This window comes from Sinocyclocheilus grahami, unplaced genomic scaffold, assembly GCF_001515645.1.
Source record: "Sinocyclocheilus grahami isolate Dianchi unplaced genomic scaffold, SAMN03320097.WGS_v1.1 scaffold265.1, whole genome shotgun sequence".
NCBI classification, from domain to species: Eukaryota; Metazoa; Chordata; class Actinopteri; order Cypriniformes; family Cyprinidae; genus Sinocyclocheilus; species Sinocyclocheilus grahami.
The window spans coordinates 707,948-727,809 of NW_015505444.1; the positions used below are offsets into that span (position 1 = coordinate 707,948).

A 19,862-nucleotide genomic window follows, 5' to 3' on the forward strand; every position below is an offset into this window, starting at 1 on the left:
ATTCATTTTACCTGTTATTTGCATATCAGGGACTATTGATTTAATTATTTTCACGGTACTGTGTCAGAGAACAGGCACGGAGACGAAGATGACTTTAAATCAGTCTTTAATAATTCCACGAATAGGTAAATCCATATACAGGAAGGATGTTGACACACGTAGATGTTAACGAGACCCGACAAACTGAAACTGAACAGACAGGAACTTAAATACACAGGCAAATAAGGGACTAATGACAAGACACAGATGAACTAACTAAAGTGATCAAGGGGAAACTAGGTCAACAGAAGTTAAACAGGGGAACAGAAACCGAAGGAAACACAAAAGTCCATAACTGTGACAGTAGTGAGCGTGGTGGCTATAATATACAGTATAGCCTCTTGTACCTGGTTACGTATTGGCATGAAATTAACATGTTAATTGTAATTTTTAATTTTCTTATTATTTTCTTATCATAATATTTTGGTGAAGCGACACACATCTGATGTATATACACTGTGGTGACGTATGCCAGATTTCTTCAGTCATTTTATCGGCATAATCTCCACCGCTTTCTTACATTCGACTGCAAGATCACATTTATATCTGCCTCCATCCAATTTACAATCGCTGAATTGAACCACGTCCGTACATTTTTTATTTTCATTTCGATGTACACAACAATACAGAAGAATTGATCTGTCGCTACTCTTGTTACATCACAACTTAAATTAATAATAAACATCATATTTCCATGAACAATAAACAGTTGTGTTATAACAAATCAGTCATGTTGTTACAATATATTTAGGCTAGTTAGAGTAGATTTATAAGGAATAATTCACCCCAAAATGAAAATGTTATCCTTATTTACTCTCCTTCTTGACATTCTCATGATCTCATGAAATTAAACAATTTAAAGAATTTTATTTATTTTTTTTAATACCGTTCCTTCCATTTATAGTTTCCATTCATGCATTTGGCAGACACTGTTATCAAAAATGACCTTAAATTGCATTTAAGGCATACATTTGATCATTTAATGCATTCCCTGGGAATCACCATTACAAACAGAAGGGGCTTCAAGCTTTAAAATGGATGCACAAGTGCCATAAAATCCTTTTTCCATAAAAATATTTTTTTGAAGGTTTTTGGAGAAAAAAAACTTTCTATTTCAAAATGTAATGTTTAATTCAATGTACTGCTTTGTTCTTTGTATAATTGTCAAAAAATCTGACTGAAATGAAATCTAAACATCCACCTTAACTCTCCTCGTTATGTTCGTGAGAGAAGAACTTATTATTTCTGATTCTTGAATCAGATTCTCTTCAAAGAATGATTTCAGCTCACAGGGAGAGAATTATGAGTGAATACTGACTCAATTTTCAAAGTCATGCAGGTTTGAAATGACGTGAGGGTGCGTAAATGATGACAATTTTTATTTGTTAACTTCTTCAGAAAAGACAAATGCTTTGAGTTGTTGGAGGATGAGTCATTCCTCACCAGAGTTTGGTAATCATTGTTAAACATTTCCGACTCTAAAGGCAGTTACTAACAGAGCAAACAGTCTTTATCCTGGATGAGATCCTGGTAGAAACAACTCTCACGTTGTGCTGAAACAGTCTGAAATGATGCAGCCATCAACAAGTAGGCGTGCTGCAGGATGTTGCAGAACCGCTGCACAGTGTGTGTGTGTGTGAGAGGGAGAGAGAGAGACTAACTGAATGCATGCATGCATATGGCCTTGACTGAGCACGTTTTACCTTATTACAGTCATTTCATAATGCAGCAGCTGTCAAACTCATAAAACTAGTCAGCTGTGTGTGCAGTGTCACAGCGGTAAGAAAGTAGGCTGTCTAAATGAGGTCCATCTGATTCTGTTTGTCACTCAGTGGTCGTAATGAGAACAGAGAGGGAAAACTCTAATGATCTGATTAGATGGATGTTTCTGGAGATGTGGGCTGCTCTGCAGATGCAGGAAAACCTATTACAGCGAGCCGCTGTCACCGCGTGTGTGTTTGCCTTCATTCACACTGTTTGTTGAGGGAGCGGTGACTAAGAACAGAGTAGTTTTATTTTAGTTTCTATCTAAGTCACTCTCGTCATCAGCAGAGGAACGGTAATGTCACGGGACTCCGAGATGATTTCACTGAACGAGAATTTCTGCTCAGATCTTCTGATTTCTCAGAATGACCGTCTGTCTTTGAGCAAACACTTTAGCCCTGTTCCAAAACCTAGTTAGCTGTATTCTAAGGCAGTATCTGCAGTGAGTAAAAGTGACTGATTTGTAACGCTTCCGGCAGCAAACACTATACATATTTGATCAAGAAAAGACAACAGTGTGATACTGTATTAGCATTTCATACAAAATGGTAATTCAAAGTGACTGAAACATAAGTGATTAAAAAATTATCATAAAATGTACATAAGAAATAAATAAATAACAAAACTCCAATAAATAAATAAAAACAAAATATATATACACATATAATTTTATATTAAATCAAAGTTATTAAATATCATAAAATGCACATAAGAAATGAAAAATAACCAAATACTATGATTATAAAATATAAATACATAAAATGCACTGCAAACTCTTTCTGTCTGTCTATCTATCGATCTACACATACTTAAAAAAAAAAAGAAAAAAAAAAAGTGATTAATCATAAAAATGTATATACATAAAAAAAAAAACATTTTTTTTGTTTAATTGCAGTGAACTTTATCTAAAGTTTATGTGATGCCTTAAAATGCTGTTCAGGGAGCTCATGAGATTTTGGACCAGAGCTGTTCTGTCTCTGCATCAAGATGCTTTGTCACTTTCTTGTCCAAAAGAGTGGGTGGATGGATTTTTTTTTCCTACATTTTGCTTTCAGTGATACTTGGATACAGATATTTCTGAAATATATTTTTACCTGTGAGAACAAGGAAGCTGCATACTGTAGTCCCATATGGCATGGGTTCTGTTTTACTAGGGATGTGCATTTTTCAAAAATATTGTATTCGAATATTTGGGCTCATAAAAAAATTAATATTCGAATATTCGTTTATTTAAATGACGTTTAACAAGAAAGACATTATTTTTTAATAATCAAGTTTTTGTCACCATTTCTGAACAAGCTTATGATTAGGCATTATACACAACAATGTTTTACAACAACATCAGTTTTCTGTTAGTTGAAAATGTGCTTGTTATCTGATAACAATGACTTTTCTGATTAGATCCCACTTCAGGATTGTGATTAGCGTAGTTTTTACCTGTGTTTTGGTCATTAAAATGTTTCTTTATTATTATTATATTTAACAACGTAGAAATCATAATGGCAGATTTTACAAAATCATATTAATGTATACATGTATGCATTATTGCAAAAGTAATTCTTAATAATTTTGACATTTGACATTTTCTCTGTGTGGAGTGTGTACAGTCGTAGTTTATTACATCAGTTATCGCGTGTCTTTTTGATTAGCTCCCACCTCGCCACTTATGCACAGGCAAGGTAAGACATATGTTTTTATATTTAATGCTGTTCACTGTGAATTTTTTTGAATGGTGCATCATGCACTTTGTTTAGGTATAATGTGGGTTTATCGTTCAGGAATGTTGTTGTTGTTGTGTGGGAATTATGCCGTAGCCTAGGTTTCCGTGAAACAGCGCTTTGTAGGGATGCACGATATATCGGCCACCATATCGGTATCGGCCCATATCGGCTCATTTTTTCTGTTATCGGTATCGGCCTGATAAGAAAATTTGGCCGATATCTTAAAGCCGATAAATAATGCATTATTTCCTTCAGAGACACTTCAGATGCGCGCTGTTCGTTTGCAGCCTTTTGTCTTTGTGTTTTCTGTTCTTAAACCATTCTCCCTCGAGGAAACTCAACTTGAGGAAACTCTCCCTCGAAGAAACAATCAACTTGTTAACATGCTCCACAGCGCCACCCAGTTTATTTAGTTATAACTAACTTTTAGTTTGTGTGCTTAGGATTTGTCATGGATTCTCTGCATTTATGGCCAGCAAAGTAACACACAGTAAAATTCTAATGTTTTTATTTTTCAAATAATAATTACAGATTGAATATTCGACTATTTGTGCACACTAGGGTTGTGATGGCGAGGAAATTTTCCCACCGGTTAATCGACATGAGACAACACCAGTAATACCAGTATCACTTTTTTTTTAGTACTTTTGTACTTTTCCTTGTTTACCTTTGCTTTTGAATACCTTATAAATGCCCATGCGTCAATTGCTTGAATTGACGATAAGAAAACAGTACAACGACAAACTCACTTATATTAAACATAGAATCTTTAACCAAACGGATAAAAATACACCATGCTATAGATCTAATATAAAATAACAAATAACTTACACAAAGTTTAAATATAAAAAACTGAAAATCAGCAAACACTGTGGAACTAAATAAATAAGAAACATAGAACATTTATTAGCAAAATGAATAAGTAAGCTTGTAAGCACGACATACACCTTGATGTAAAATAAAATAAATAAATTACACAAAGTTTAAATAAAGTAAAAATCAGCAAACACTTCGGAACCAAGAAATGAATATAAAAAAAAACCCTTCCAAAATCGGAAAATTTAGATAAACGGCAAAAGTCCACAGGCTTTTCAAAGTCCAAAATATTGGCAAACAGGTGCTTTTGCATTTTGTTTCGAAACTAAACTAAATCTTCCACCATCGTCTTGTCTGACTCACCTCACTCTTCTCGTCGGTCAGCTTTCGCAGCAAGCCTAGTGCACACCCCTGCTTTTTACTATTAGCTTATCTTTGTCATATTGGTTTCTTATTCATCTATTAATAATCATTTTATTTTAAGATTCATTTTTATTTTCATAGTAATTTTTACGCTTCTGTTTATATTGTATGTTTTTTGAAAAGCACTTTGTAACCACTGTTTTCAAATGTGCTTTACTTTTTTCACTTGCGGTCTTGTTTCACTTGCATTTCTGTAAGGTGAGATTTTAGGTGACTTTTGTCTTCTAGCCCACACAAAGCTGCATTCTTTTTGCCTGTCCCTTCCAAAACCACATTTGACCTTAAATGTTAACATTCACAGCACACTCAGTGTTGAAACAGCCTTTAAAAGACCAATAAACCTGCATTTAGACAATCTTCTCCACATTAACTGCAGTCATGTCACACAGCCTAACACTTCGGGTTTATTTTGCATGTGCTGAGGAAAGTTTGCAGCAGTTATGTTTGCGTTAATCTGATTTGCACCGTTTTCATCTCAACTGCATTCAAGGCTAATCTTGTTACTTTAAGCTTTCATTCTGTGAATACTCGATTGCTGTGCTTGTTGAGCCTCCACTTACATCCTGAAATCATCTGTAGTCATGAAGAAATGCAGTGCTGAAGGAGGTCAAACCCAAACGCGCTGCTGGGGTTGAGTTTCCAGCTTTAGAATCGGGCCACCGAATGCGAGCAGCCGCTGTATAGAGGGATGCATAAGGACATATGTGATGTAAATGTTTGTTTCTGTACTTTATCTTCACAGTTTGGGTTACATGTTACAGTACATCATCAACAGGTTCATGTATCATACACTCAGGTAAACAAGTGGCTCACACTTCAAGGGATAGCCACCCAAAAATGAAACTTTGCTGAAAATGTACTCTCAGGCCATCCAAGATGTAGATGAGTTTTTCTTAATCAGATTTGTAGAAATGCAGCATTCCATCACTTGCTCAGCAATGATCCTCTGCAGTGAATGGGTGCCGTCAGAATGAAAGTCCATCTCCTGTTGTCCTCTCACATCAAAATCCACCCACCACATATTTGTTTAGAGCTGTTTTAGACTGATTTGGCTTGTAAACAGTGCTTGATCTGTGCAGATTTCTCTCCTGATTCAGACAAGATAACTTTTTCACTAGAGGAAATAATATTAAGAATAGAGGACCCATATTTTAGCTGGAAGCAACAGATTGTTTCTTACAAAAATAGTTTTTCACTTCTCAAGATGTTAACTGATGGACTGTCGTGGTGTGGATTACTTGTGGATTATTGTGATGTTTTTACCAGCTGTTTGGACTCTCATTCTGACGGCACCCATTTATCTGTTACTGGACTGAGGGTGTGTAAATTTTCAGCAAATTTCAACTTTTGGGTGAACTATGCAAAATTAGACTAATCGTTAGTGTGCTCCATATCCCTTTCCTTTGTGAGTCTGAATGTTTAGATGCACTTATAATGCCTAAAAATACTTTCTAGGTAGGCAGTTCACTAGGTTTGGAGATACAGACATGCATCCATGTCAGGTGATCATACAGTGTGATATCAGACATCACTGTCTCGCAGTGTTTATATGATAACAGTGTTTCCCATACATTGATTTATTTGTGGCGGCCCACCACAATATCAAAACTGACAGCCACAAATAGAGTTTCCAAAAGGCTTTGACTTCGTTGAATAAACATGGGTGTTTTTATATGATTGTATCTTTGAAAGGAACTGATTGTCTTTAGAAAAGTTTCGATGTCATTTTCATTTAATCTTTCCTATAATGCCCGATAAAGTAGTGTTTATGAGCAGAGCGCTGCTTTGATTACAGCCATTACCGGTGAAACCGGCATTTCTGCTGCTCCAAAAGCGCCACCTGCTGGCAGAGAATTAATTAGCATTTTCAATCAATCAGCCCCTCTGTTGTTTTATATATAGCCTATATTTCCCCCAGGGGACGTGCCGCCACACATAGGTTGTAAGTCTGTGGGAAACACTGGATTACAATACTGAAGACAAAGACAGTGTCTCCCTGCTAGTACAAATCTGTATGTGTGTGTGCGATTATCCCATAAAACATTTATTGTTATACAGTCTGAAATATTCATGGCTCTGGAGTCCTGACAGTTCGGCAGCCGTATGAAACAGATCCGCCTCAGGACCTGAGCGCTGCATACTGGGGCTGCTATGGAAACTAGGGACGGTTTAGTGTGAACTGACAGCCACAAATAGAGTTTCCAAAAGGCTTTGACTTCGTTGAATAAACATGGGTGTTTTTATATGATTGTATCTTTGAAAGGAACTGATTGTCTTTAGAAAAGTTTCGATGTCATTTTCATTTAATCTTTCCTATAATGCCCGATAAAGTAGTGTTTATGAGCAGAGCGCTGCTTTGATTACAGCCATTACCGGCATTTCTGCTGCTCCAAAAGCGCCACCTGCTGGCAGAGAATTAATTAGCATTTTCAATCAATCAGCCCCTCTGTTGTTTTATATATAGCCTATATTTCCCCCAGGGGACGTGCCGCCACACATAGTGTGTAAGTCTGTGGGAAACACTGGATTACAATACTGAAGACAAAGACAGTGTCTCCCTGCTAGTACAAATCTGTATGTGTGTGTGCGATTATCCCATAAAACATTTATTGTTATACAGTCTGAAATATTCATGGCTCTGGAGTCCTGACAGTTCGGCAGCCGTATGAAACAGATCCGCCTCAGGACCTGAGCGCTGCATACTGGGGCTGCTATGGAAACTAGGGACGGTTTAGTGTGTGTGTGTGGTGTTGTAGTTAACATTCTTTGGACCTTGTGTGTTAAAAGGATCTCTGGTTTAGTCGGTGAGGGAATAGTCAACTATCTTTATCCAGAAACACAGGAATTAATAAAGCATCTTCCCTGCTATGTGTTTGGAATGAATACTTATTAAATTAATAGAAATATTGCAATATTATTGTTATTACTATTGTTATTAATATTGATGATGATGATATAACTTTTATATCATCAATATTAATAACAATAGTAATAATAATAATATCGCAATAACAAATATATATATATATATATGTAATTGTAAGTGTTGTTAGAAATAATATTAATAACAATAATAATTATTATTATTTTCAAGAAATATCTTAAATATTATTTTAGTTATATATGTATTATTGTTGCATTGTTTTATAATAATAATAATTTATTATTAAAATGTTTTAATATATTTATTATTATTACATATTTTTATATATTAATAATAATTATGATGTATGTTTTTATTGTTGCATTCTATTGGTTAAAGAATAAATAAAAACAATATTTTAACTTAAAATATTGCTTTAACCATTACAAAAATTATAATTGGTATGGTACTAGTCATGAAGAGGCCATATTGGTTGCAGTCTTTGCTCTGAACCCAGGGTTGATCTCTCCCCCTCATCTATTTATAGCTTTTGCTCTGTGTAAATTACTGGAATCAGGCAGGAGAAAATTACAGCATTCCGTCTGATATTCCTGATGTTCTGGGCTGTGGAAATGGAGGACAGAATGTGTAGTATTTCCTCAGTGAAGCGTGCCATAATGTGTGTTTGCGTTACTCTGTGTTGTTCTGTGCTTTAATCTGATGCCGACTCAGCACTGGGCGTCAGGATTAGTTTGGCTCGCTCTGGAGTAGGGATGGGTCACGATTTTCGAATATTTGATTAGTAGATTTAATTCTAGAATATCGAATAGGTTGTGCGATTATTGTCTTAAAATTTTTTCCCATGTTTTCCGTGCTGATGCGGTGGTGACGCGTTCATGTGGCACTGCCAATAACGCACCTAAAAGCTGTCAAAGACAACAGAAGAACACACTGTCTCACGTGCACCCTGCAGACTTGCGTGGCATAAAAAAAGACTTGCGTAGCATATAATGGTTACAGTAATTTGGGACGATGTCAAATATGAGCTCTGTGTGGACCTCAAACACCCCCGACTGGGTTAGAGGTGTGGCTGAATCTGTATTCAGAAAGGCGCAGAAAACAAATTCTACGGAGCCACTAAAGGGCCATGGTTAGCCACTTGCTAACGTTAGCCTGTTACATTACAGTACATAACATTTCACTTACCACATAAACAGAGTAAGGAGTGATGACTGATAGGATGATGACGAATGATTTGCAGATCCTGAGCACCACTGACAAACATCTAATCTTGTAAAATGTGTGGTAAGTACTGCCGAGTGCTGCTCCGTACGTGTGATCGCAAATCTTGAAAGTGAAAGTAAAAAACAAGCGCACGTTGATATTTCAATGCCCCGCATATTAATAATGACTCCTTGATGCCCGCAGTTTACATACAGTATAATTACCCAACGATATAATTGCGACAGAAGATATTGAAGTATATTTTTCCTCCCATCTCGTATCTATTCCCTTTAGGGATTACATTTTTTTAAAATGGATATGTCCTAGCCTTATGAGCAGTTGATTTATGATAATCGACGGACTGTTATGTTAATAAGTGCCGTCATTCAGTTATGTTTATTATATTAATATGTTTCAGCACGTTACGATCATTATATGGCTTGAGTTAATAGCCTATGTTCTGAATTAAACAGTTTATCATACAGATTGAAAATGTGAATCCCGTCTCTCTCTCCGTTTATGGGGTGTTTGTGCGTGCATGCGGGGAGGGGTGCGATTTTCGAATAATACCTAGCGATTTTCGAATATTATTTTTGCTTGGAATGCCCATCCCTACTCTGGACTTCTCGAGTTCTCTGACATCTGCGTGACATTAGTCATGATAATAGTGCCTTTATCAGCCGCTCGTGAGGGGAAAGTTTGAGTTTGTTTAGAGCCGTTTAGATCTTAGTTTATGGTTGTTTTACAGCGGCAGTTGTGCTGTTTGTTATCAAACCTTGTTGCAGAGTCATATGTTGTGATGTCAGAATCATAATGATTTCTGAATGACTTGTTTGTGCAGTTTAGTTCAGCGTGTGTTAGGTCGACCACACACGAGTTTAGCACACATGCTAAACAAACTGTACAGTGACAATGGAAATAAAAGTATTTTTATGTACTGTATACACTTTTCAGTTTCATGAAGCCAAACCAAACATCTGAAGGAGCTTTATTTGCTCACATGGAATTTGTTTTGGTTTTCAGGAGCTTTGAGCACTTGCATAAATATGCAAGAAGATACATAACAAGTAGATTCGGCCACCCACTCACAGTCCGCACGCTAAACGTCTGATGCATTTTACATGCAAAACCGGGAATTGCTTTCTTGATCTAGTAAACGTTGCTCTGATTGGCTGCATTTACTCAGTTTTTTTTCCTTCAGTCTGTCTGGAAACAAAGTCATGTTGTCAAAATAGTGTTAGTTAGTCTGCCAGTTTTTTTTGTTGTTGTGTTGTTTAATCAAGAATCGTTGTTTTATAAATCAGTCATAACTTAATATTTTTCAAATAAAACCATATCATATCTGATCAGTAACTTTATGTCTGTTATGAGACTGTTATGACTCGTAGAAAATAATGTATAAAATGCTTGCAAAGTTTCATTCTCTTACTAAAAACTATGCTGTTTTTAGACATTTTTATGTATCTCTTCTGGGTCAGAACGGAACGTTTAACCCTGAACATGTCTATAATTTTCGCCGTTTTTTTTTGTTGTTGAAGAAAATATAGTTTGGGCTCCTCCTCAATGCATCCTATAAATGTTGTAATATGTCTTGCACACATTCAGTCTGTTTTTCTTCATTAGTAACATGACATTTATGATGGTGTTGAATTTTATCTTTAGCTCCTTGTATTTTTTCTTATCATGTAGACAACAGGTTAAGTAAAACTCTGAATATAGCGCATACATTTAGCAAAATACTGCTCTTTATAGTTATTTTTTCCAGCTGACTGATGAGCTTATGGATGCCGAATGGTTATTCTGAGGTAAATGTATTGTTACGTGGCATTGATTACAAGCTTGCTTTCTTCTGTTGAACACAGAACGTTACATTTACTTTTCTTTACTTTACATGTTTTCCACAGTTTGAAACACTGAATGAGCGATTTCACGAGACATTTCAGGAAGTTGTACTGTAGGCCATCTTATAATATAGCTTTTACAATGGAAATAAAAGTATTTTTATGTACTGTATACACTTTTCAGTTTCATGAAGCCAAACCAAACATCTGAAGGAGCTTTATTTGCTCACGTGGAATTTGTTTTGGTTTTCAGGAGCTTTGAGCACTTGCATAAATATGCAAGAATATACATAACAAGTAGATTCGGCCACCCACTCACAGTCCGCACGCTAAACGTCTGATGCATTTTACATGCAAAACCGGGAATTGCTTTCTTGATCTAGTAAACGTTGCTCTGATTGGCTGCATTTACTCAGTTTTTTTTCCTTCAGTCTGTCTGGAAACAGTCATGTTGTCAAAATAGTGTTAGTTAGTCTGCCAGTTTTTTTTGTTGTTGTGTTGTTTAATCAAGAATCGTTGTTTTATAAATCAGTCATAACTTAATATTTTTCAAATAAAACCATATCATATCTGATCAGTAACTTTGTCTGTTATGAGACTGTTATGACTCGTAGAAAATAATGTATAAAATGCTTGCAAAGTTTCATTCTCTTACTAAAAACTATGCTGTTTTTAGACATTTTTATGTATCTCTTCTGGGTCAGAACGGAACGTTTAACCCTGAACATGTCTATAATTTTCGCCGTTTTTTTTTTTGTTGTTGAAGAAAATATAGTTTGGGCTCCTCCTCAATGCATCCTATAAATGTTGTAATATGTCTTGCACACATTCAGTCTGTTTTTCTTCATTAGTAACATGAAATTTATGATGGTGTTGAATTTTATCTTTAGCTCCTTGTATTTTTTCTTATCATGTAGACAACAGGTTAAGTAAAACTCTGAATATAGCGCATACATTTAGCAAAATACTGCTCTTTATAGTTATTTTTTCCAGCTGACTGATGAGCTTATGGATGCCGAATGGTTATTCTGAGGTAAATGTATTGTTACGTGGCATTGATTACAAGCTTGCTTTCTTCTGTTGAACACAGAACGTTACATTTACTTTTCTTTACTTTACATGTTTTCCACAGTTTGAAACACTGAATGAGCGATTTCACGAGACATTTCAGGAAGTTGTACTGTAGGCCATCTTATAATATAGCTTTTGATGTTCATTCATGTTTATTTTGTACTACAGTAGTAAAGAGAAAGATCTGATGGGTTCACATGCCACTTGAATTGTAAAGCGATCGCTCATGCCACATTAACGAGTGCCAAAACTGTATTTATTGTTTGAAATTCGTTATGAATTTGGCAGAATTTTAAAGCTGATACTTTATTAAGGTAACCGAGCACAAAGTGTATTGCGATTATTGTTCAGATAATATGAACTTCACACATTAACAGAGCACAGCATTTAGACTAAAGACTAAATAAGCCATATCAGTATTGATTATAAACGAGAATTTTTATGATATTGTTAATGTCCACACAGCTGACAGCTTTATACTCGTTCTTTGCGAGTTCGACTCAGGAGTGTGAACTCCCGTGGACGGGACAACGCAGGTCCGGTAATTCTGCAAATAGCAGCGTACTTGATAACGTCAGTCAGCTTGCCTTGGATACTGCAATTTTCCTCGCTGCATATTTACAATAAGACAAAATATGATATCAAATACCACTGCCTCCTTTTGTTTTCATTTAAACATATTAATAGCCGCAGAAATGTAGTTCAGGGAAATGTGTATATAGCCTACATTACAATGAAACTAAATATTATATCAAACAGTATTGCCTCTTTTTATTTTAATTTTAACATATTAATAGATTAATTGAACAAAGACCAAAGATTACCTGTTAGATTTACCCAAAACTAATTATATTTTATGTTTAACCACTAAAGAGACATCAGAGCCAGCGGCAAATGTCAGAAGGACTAGCCGAGTTGAGACTGCTCTTGTCGGGAAACATGAGCACTGAGCGCCCGCTGATCGCGTGGAGTTCATGTCTCCGAAATCTGCAAAACACATTTTTAAATAGGTAAAATGCAGTCTTTATAAATAAACCGCAGATTTGAGTTTTAAACAACTACATTCTCACCTGAAATACTTTTAAAACTACATTTCATGACAAAATAACAGTAATATTTTGAAAATTATCTGAATAAATGGTGGTTGAAATCACAATGCTGCGTGAACTCGACCAATCAGCATGTTTAGCACTCAAGTCCCGCCCCTGAAAGCTCCGGACCTTTGGAAAAAGTACTACCTCGCGAGCAGGGACTTTCTGAGGGGCAATTTTTTATCCGGAACTTTATTTAGATCCTGGTTCCTGCAGAGGAAGCACACAGAGTACCGGCCCAAAGTCCCTAGTTCCTGGGTAAAGTTCTTGCGTTGGAAACGGGGCTATAGTCGCCAGTGGCGATCTCCGCAGAAACTTTGCTTGCAAATAAATATTTTTGGTCACAAATGCCACCGTTTTAGGCGCAGTCTGGAGCCCTGTATAATCAGAGTTTCATGCGTTTAATAGGGATGTAACGATTAACTACGAGCCGGTTGAAAATCGATTCAAATATGTGACGATTCAAATCGGTTGAGATGCTAAACAAATCGTGATTCAATTAGGTGTAGGAGTTTATATGAATGTATGTCTGAGGGGAACTTACTGTCTTTAGAAAAGTTTAGATGGTATTTTTTAAATTAATCTTGCCTCTGTATAATGCATATGAAAGTTCATAAGTGCAGCGCTGCTTTGTTTACAGCGGAAACCAAGGAAATGCTTTAAGCACCACCTACTGGCAGAGAGTGAATCTGCGTCTCATTCAGCTCGTCCGCTGTTTCATGCAGATATTTTATGTATCGTTTCACAAAACTGAAGTCAAACCATTCTGTTTTTGCTTCAAATTTCGAAATTATACAATTTAATTTAGATTAAAAACTGCTCATGTTGCATGTATGCAGCATCTTTGTTTGGATCATGATTAAAATGCAGTGGTTGTCTCTAATTTTAAATGGAAAGAGCACAGACAAAGCCTTAGTTTGTTTATATGAAGAGATTTCTTTTATTTGTGTTTCTTATTTATTTGAGTTGGGGCTTGTTTTAAAATTTCAATTTAGTTTTGTTATTTATGTTTACATTATATTTACATTTTGTTAATTAGCAGATGCTTTTATCCAAAGTGACTTACAAATGAGGACAAAACCAACAAGAGCAATAATATGCAAGTGCTATATTAGTATATTATTATAGTGTTATATTTCAATTTCACAAAGAAATGTGCAGCATTTTGTCCAAGCAATAATAAAATGAAATGCAAATTTACTTTATAATTTGTCTTAAATCTCATTTTGTAAAAAATTAAATAAAATCGTGAATCGAATCGAATCGTGAGTTGAGTGAATCGTTACATCCCTACTGTTTAATAATGTTTAAAGTGTTTAATGATGCTGATGAAAAAAAGGTCAACAACAAATATTTTTCATCATAGTTTTCATTAACAAAATTAACACACTTAAAAGGTACCAGGTTGATGCATAAAGTCAGACAATCAGGTTAAAACCTTAATAGTACAAGTAAACAAGAGTACAGAAAACCTTTATACAGGTGTGTGCAAATTGTGTAAAATAATATCTAGGTGAAATATCCTAAACATACAAATACTTAAAGGCTGTTTCCTCTCTGTATTTTTTGCAGGATCCATCAGTGACACAAGTAACACAGACTGCCCCGCCTGGCCTGGAGGAGTATAACCCTTTCACAGACACAAAGCCGGTGAGATGCCCAGGACAGAGGCAGACTGACTCTTATATGAGACTTACTATGTATAAAATTAACAAATGTACAGGTTTTCTAAGGACAATAATAATTAAACGGCTCGAAAATACCATCCGCCAACACACTCTGGTCCAGAGAAAAGAGAGGGAGGGAGGCTGGCTGGATGTACCAGTGTTATTTTGGTACTATTGAGATACTATTATAGTTTGTGTTCATATTTTAAAGTAATTTTTATTTTTAAGTTTTCTTTTAATTTTAGTGGAAGTTTTAGTAATTGTGATGTTTTTGAAATTATTATTACTAGTTTAAAAATATTTCTATATAGTTTTATTATTTTTTGTTGTTTTATTTATTTTAGTACATCAAGTGAAACTAATTGAAAATGAGAAATATCTTAAGTTTTTAATTTCATGTTACAAATGTTTTTAGGGCTTTAGTTAACTATAATAACACTGTTACATACATAGTAAATACTTTATTGTATGTAATCAAACAGTGAGGTAGTGGCTGATGTTAATTTCCTTCATCACGCTGGTAATGGAATGTCAAGGTGAGTACATTGCATTGTGGGATGCAGTATTCCATGCGGTGTTTTATACTGCACATTTTGGCAAATGTTGTAGGTCATCCAAATGTGTATAGAGTGCACTGCATACATTCAGATTTAGTATGAGTAGGATGTTTCTTTCTGAACAAGAGAGAGATGCAGACAAGGAAACAAACAGCATACATACAGTACCAACAAATAACATCATTTACAGTGTGGTATAACTAGTGAAGCTGTACCAGCGTATGGCTTGCTGCCCAGAACAGCCCACACTTACAGCACAAACCCGTCAGATTTTGTGCCATTCAGTCGACTGAAGGCATTTATGTTAAATTTTTTTCCCCTTTCCTTAATTGTGCACATAAATTGCTTTATTTCTGGATGATCCAGAACATTCGAAACATAGTCAAACACATCCAGTCATTCTGGATTTATAAATGAAAAGAAAAGATGTTATGTTGTTATTGTGTTGCAGATGAGGTGAAACCGTGAGGTGTTTTGCACGACAATGTCTCATGTTTTATTTTGTGGCATTATAGGTCCCGCCAGGCTCCGCCCCTAAATCAGTCCCCCCCACAGCCAACACACAGCCAGCCATCATGAAACCCACCGAAGAACCGCCAGCCTACACTCAACCTCAGCAGACACAGGTATATGCATCTCACTTCATTCTCTATTTAATGCACTTAAAGGCATTTGTTAAATTTTTTTCCCCTTTCCTTAATTGTGCACATAAATTGCTTTATTTCTGGATGATCCAGAACATTCGAAACATAGTCAAACACATCCAGTCATTCTGGATTTATAAATGAAAAGAAAAGATGTTATGTTGTTATTGTGTTGCAGATGAGGTGAAACCGTGAGGTGTTTTGCACGACAATGTCTCATGTTTTATTTTGTGGCATTATAGGTCCCGCCAGGCTCCGCCCCTAAATCAGTCCCACCCACAGCCAACACACAGCCAGCCATCATGAAACCCACCGAAGAACCGCCAGCCTACACTCAACCTCAGCAGACACAGGTATATGCATCTCACTTCATTCTCTATTTAATGCACTTAAAATGAAAGTATAGCAGCCTAAAAGTAGAAAAAGTTCTGGTAAAAAGTTTTCTAAATCGTCCATTTGACATTGCACTAATGTTCTCAGGGGATGAACACTGCTTTATAGATGGTTGCATCATGTCCCTTTATGATATTACAATATTTTGGTTAAGGCTGCATGATGGGGGGGGGAGGGATTTTATTTATTTTTTTGAAGAAAACATTGCAATTGCGATTTAAAATATCTTTTCACTATATCAATACAACTGTAATTAATAATAATAATTATTATTCATAAAAATTACATGAATAAAGGATTACATATATATATATTATTACTGAATAAAAATAAATCAAATAAATTATTCAAGAATAATAAATATAATAATTCATTTCATAGTACATCTGTAAAATTACAATACTAATAATTATGTCTATTTTTAAACATCAAACCAACACATTTTTCTTTTAGCAAAAAATCTGCAGTGAGCCTTTAAAGCTTCTCTTTTGTTGACAACAGCCAGTTTTCATTACAAGTTGATGAGCTGCTCGCATGTAAATGAACACAGTGCCACGTTTCACTCTGTAACACGCAGCACATATTTATTTAATTAAGTCACAGCCTTTGCAATTTGATAACCGCACTAAGCCATATCACAATTTCTGATTTATTCCAATTAATCATGCAGCCCTAGTTGTGGTGGTTATATCAAAGAAGGCTTCCGTTGTAAGTCTAGTCCTTTAAATGTGTTTCCTGTTAATTTATAAACACTGAGGGATGAGTCTAAATAATTTTGTGTTAATTGACTGCATGAAGTTTCTTCTGAAATCTTAAACCCCCATTTGGGTCTGTGTGAAGCACAATCCCTGATGCAGATGATTCTGTCAGAGGGTATTCAGCGTTGAAAATCCTCCTTGATTTTACAGAAATATCCTCAGTAGGACAACATAAGCTTCCAGCAGGCAGGAGCTGCGAGCTGGTCTGCTCACGAGTGAGCTTATACTGTATAATTCAGCACGCCTGCGGGACAGGGCTGCCTCGCTCCAGACATATGGACACACAGGCACGCTTTGGGTGTGCGTCAGATGACTCACACGCTCGAGCTCCATGTGTGTTGAGTTGAGTTAGGACACAACAAGGTGATCCAGATCTTCAGGAGGAGGCCGAATCAGAAGCTCAGGGTCTGTCACTGTAGTCTTTAGCTTGTAGTAGCAGCGGAGAGGAGTTGAGCCTCAGGGTGACAACAGAAGGCTTGTTAAAGGACTTGTTGCCCACTGACTTTATTAAGCCGAGTGTGTCACATGATGCTGCCTTCGGGGAAAGCTGGAATTTCTGAGCCCTTAAAATGACCCAGAAACAAGGGCAGTATGCATCAACAGATTGGCTTGGATAAGAGTGATTCTTAAAATTATAATCTGTCTTAACTGGGACGCTGCTGTAACGAGTGCAGGATGAGTTGCCGCTATGAGGTCCAGTGCGGCTGGGACTTTATTTTTGGTTGCAACATCTTTAAAGCAGTATTAATTCGTATCATTCATGCTAAAAGTTTAGGGACTTTGAAAATTGTTTACTAAAAAAAAAAAAATTTTTTTAAACTCCACTAAGTGCATTTGCTAGTGCAAATAATCTTTAAAATGACATGAAATTGAACAAAAGTGACCGTAAAGACATCAAAGACAAAGATTTCTATTTAAAATAAATGCTGTTCTTTTGAAATTTCTATTCATCAAAGAATCCTGAAAAATAAAAATGTATCATGGGTTTCCACACAAATATTGGGCAGCACAACTGTTTTCAACATTGATAATAATCAGAAATGTTTCTTGAGCAGCAAATCAGCATATTAGAATGATTTCTGAAGATCATGTGACACTGAAGACTGGAGTAATGATGCTGAAAATTCAGCTTTGATCACAGCAATCAATAATATTTGAAAATATTTTCACAGAAAATAGACATTTTAAATAGTATATTATTCACATTTCACATACATTTTTCATATTTTACTGTATGTTTGATCAAATAAATGCAGCCTTGGTGAGCAGAAGAGAATTCTTGTGAATGGTAGTGTAGCTCTAACATGCTTCGTTTGAGGTCAGATGTCCTGCCATAATCAGTTATGATATAGGTAGAGGCTTATTCAAATTTACAGTGTATAACGACTCGCCAGATAAGATATGCCATGAATAAACAAGACAAGACTTGCATTGTCAGTCAGACGGAGATCGGCCCTCACGGGTCTGAGTTTCAGACGTGTTTGTGATTGGTTCTGACAGCTGCGTCTGAGAAAATGCCTTTGGTGTGTTTTGATGTTGACTCTCCTGAAGTCATGCTCTGCTCTGCCTGTAAGCAGAATTACTTTGTGTTCATAACCACCTTGTGTCTGTGTGTCTGTAGGATCAGGCGCGAGCCCAAGCGGAGTTATTGCAGAGACAGGAGGAGCTGGAGAGAAAAGCCGCTGAGCTGGACCGCAGGGAGAGGGAGATGCAGTCTCTCAGCGCATCAGGAGGTGAGTTATTAACCTCTATGCTGCATCGCTTATTCTGGTCTGAAACCGCCCTCTCAGACAGGAAGGTACTGACATGTAAAGTCACCTACCACAGTTGGGTCTTTTTACACAACAAATGGAACAGCAGGTAGCCTCATATAGCCAGACATCAGCATTAAATCCCATCCGGATTGCAGCCTATTCTGACCAAAAATTTCAAAAGTGCACAGATTACACGGCTATGGATCATATTTTCCTGAATTAAATCCAATATGTGTTCTTACTAATTTGAGGTGCTGATTCCAAAAATAGTCTGTTTTTGCTCGAACACGTCTCACTTTCCCTCAAAATATTTCATAGCATTTTTTATTTTGATGACCATTTGTAAGGTGAGAAATATCTTGTATTCTCCCTTAATCAGCAGAAAAACTGACCCAAACACATGAATCCTGTCTGAATCTGAGCAGATTACAACGGTTCAATTCTTAGCCCATTTTCACATGTATGATATTTTTTTATGCCTATTCCTGATTTCCACTTTTGCCCCTGCTTTGCAGATTGTAAATTGAAACTTTTAACATTTGACTGCTTTTGTTAGTTTGATAAGTGCATTAAAGCACACACACACGCACGCATATATATAAATTTGATAAAATCTTCATTCTTATTTTTTGGGAAATAAAGTGATGTGATGGAAAGGTTTTATTGATATTTTTGAACTCATGAATAGTGGAAAAACTGAAACTGTGACAAAAAAAATAAGAAATAGGTACTTCTCTTTGCAAATGAAAAAGGAGTTTAAAAAAATAAGGTGATAAGCAAATATATAACTCAGAATTAATAATTTATTTGTTAAATAATGTATTAATTAATAAAAGGTGTGATTTTCAGTTATGTATAATGGGCTTTAAATTATTTCGTATAGATTATATTTAGTAGTGGAAGTGATGCTTATTATGAAAAAAAATGGTAGGCAAAATTCTAAAAAGTTTTGAATGTTACCATATTATTACCATGTTATTACTGCAGTTACCCCTTTTTATTAATTTAAACACAGTTGAAATTACACGTGAACCACACCAAAAATAAAAGGATGCTAAATTCCTTTGAATTTATAGCTCATGATTGCTCAAAAAGGTGGTATTTTCAGTTATGTATAAAGATCTTAAAATTATTTTGTATAAATTAAATGTAGCAGTGGAAGTGATGCTTATATATATATATATATATATATATATATATATATATATATATATATATATATATATAAAAGAGAAA

General features: G+C 35.7%; 1 protein-coding gene across 1 annotated transcript in view; it reads left to right on the forward strand.

Annotated features, from left to right (window-relative positions):
- Window positions 1–19,862, forward strand: part of LOC107599399 (secretory carrier-associated membrane protein 1-like) — a 30,667-nt gene that overhangs the window by 2,657 nt on the left and 8,148 nt on the right. Inside the window, exons 2-4 of the mRNA XM_016290979.1 lie at window positions 14,426–14,503; window positions 15,964–16,074; window positions 18,494–18,605. Coding sequence (XP_016146465.1) covers window positions 14,426–14,503; window positions 15,964–16,074; window positions 18,494–18,605 — 301 coding nt within the window. The remainder of the gene's footprint in view (window positions 1–14,425; window positions 14,504–15,963; window positions 16,075–18,493; window positions 18,606–19,862) is intronic.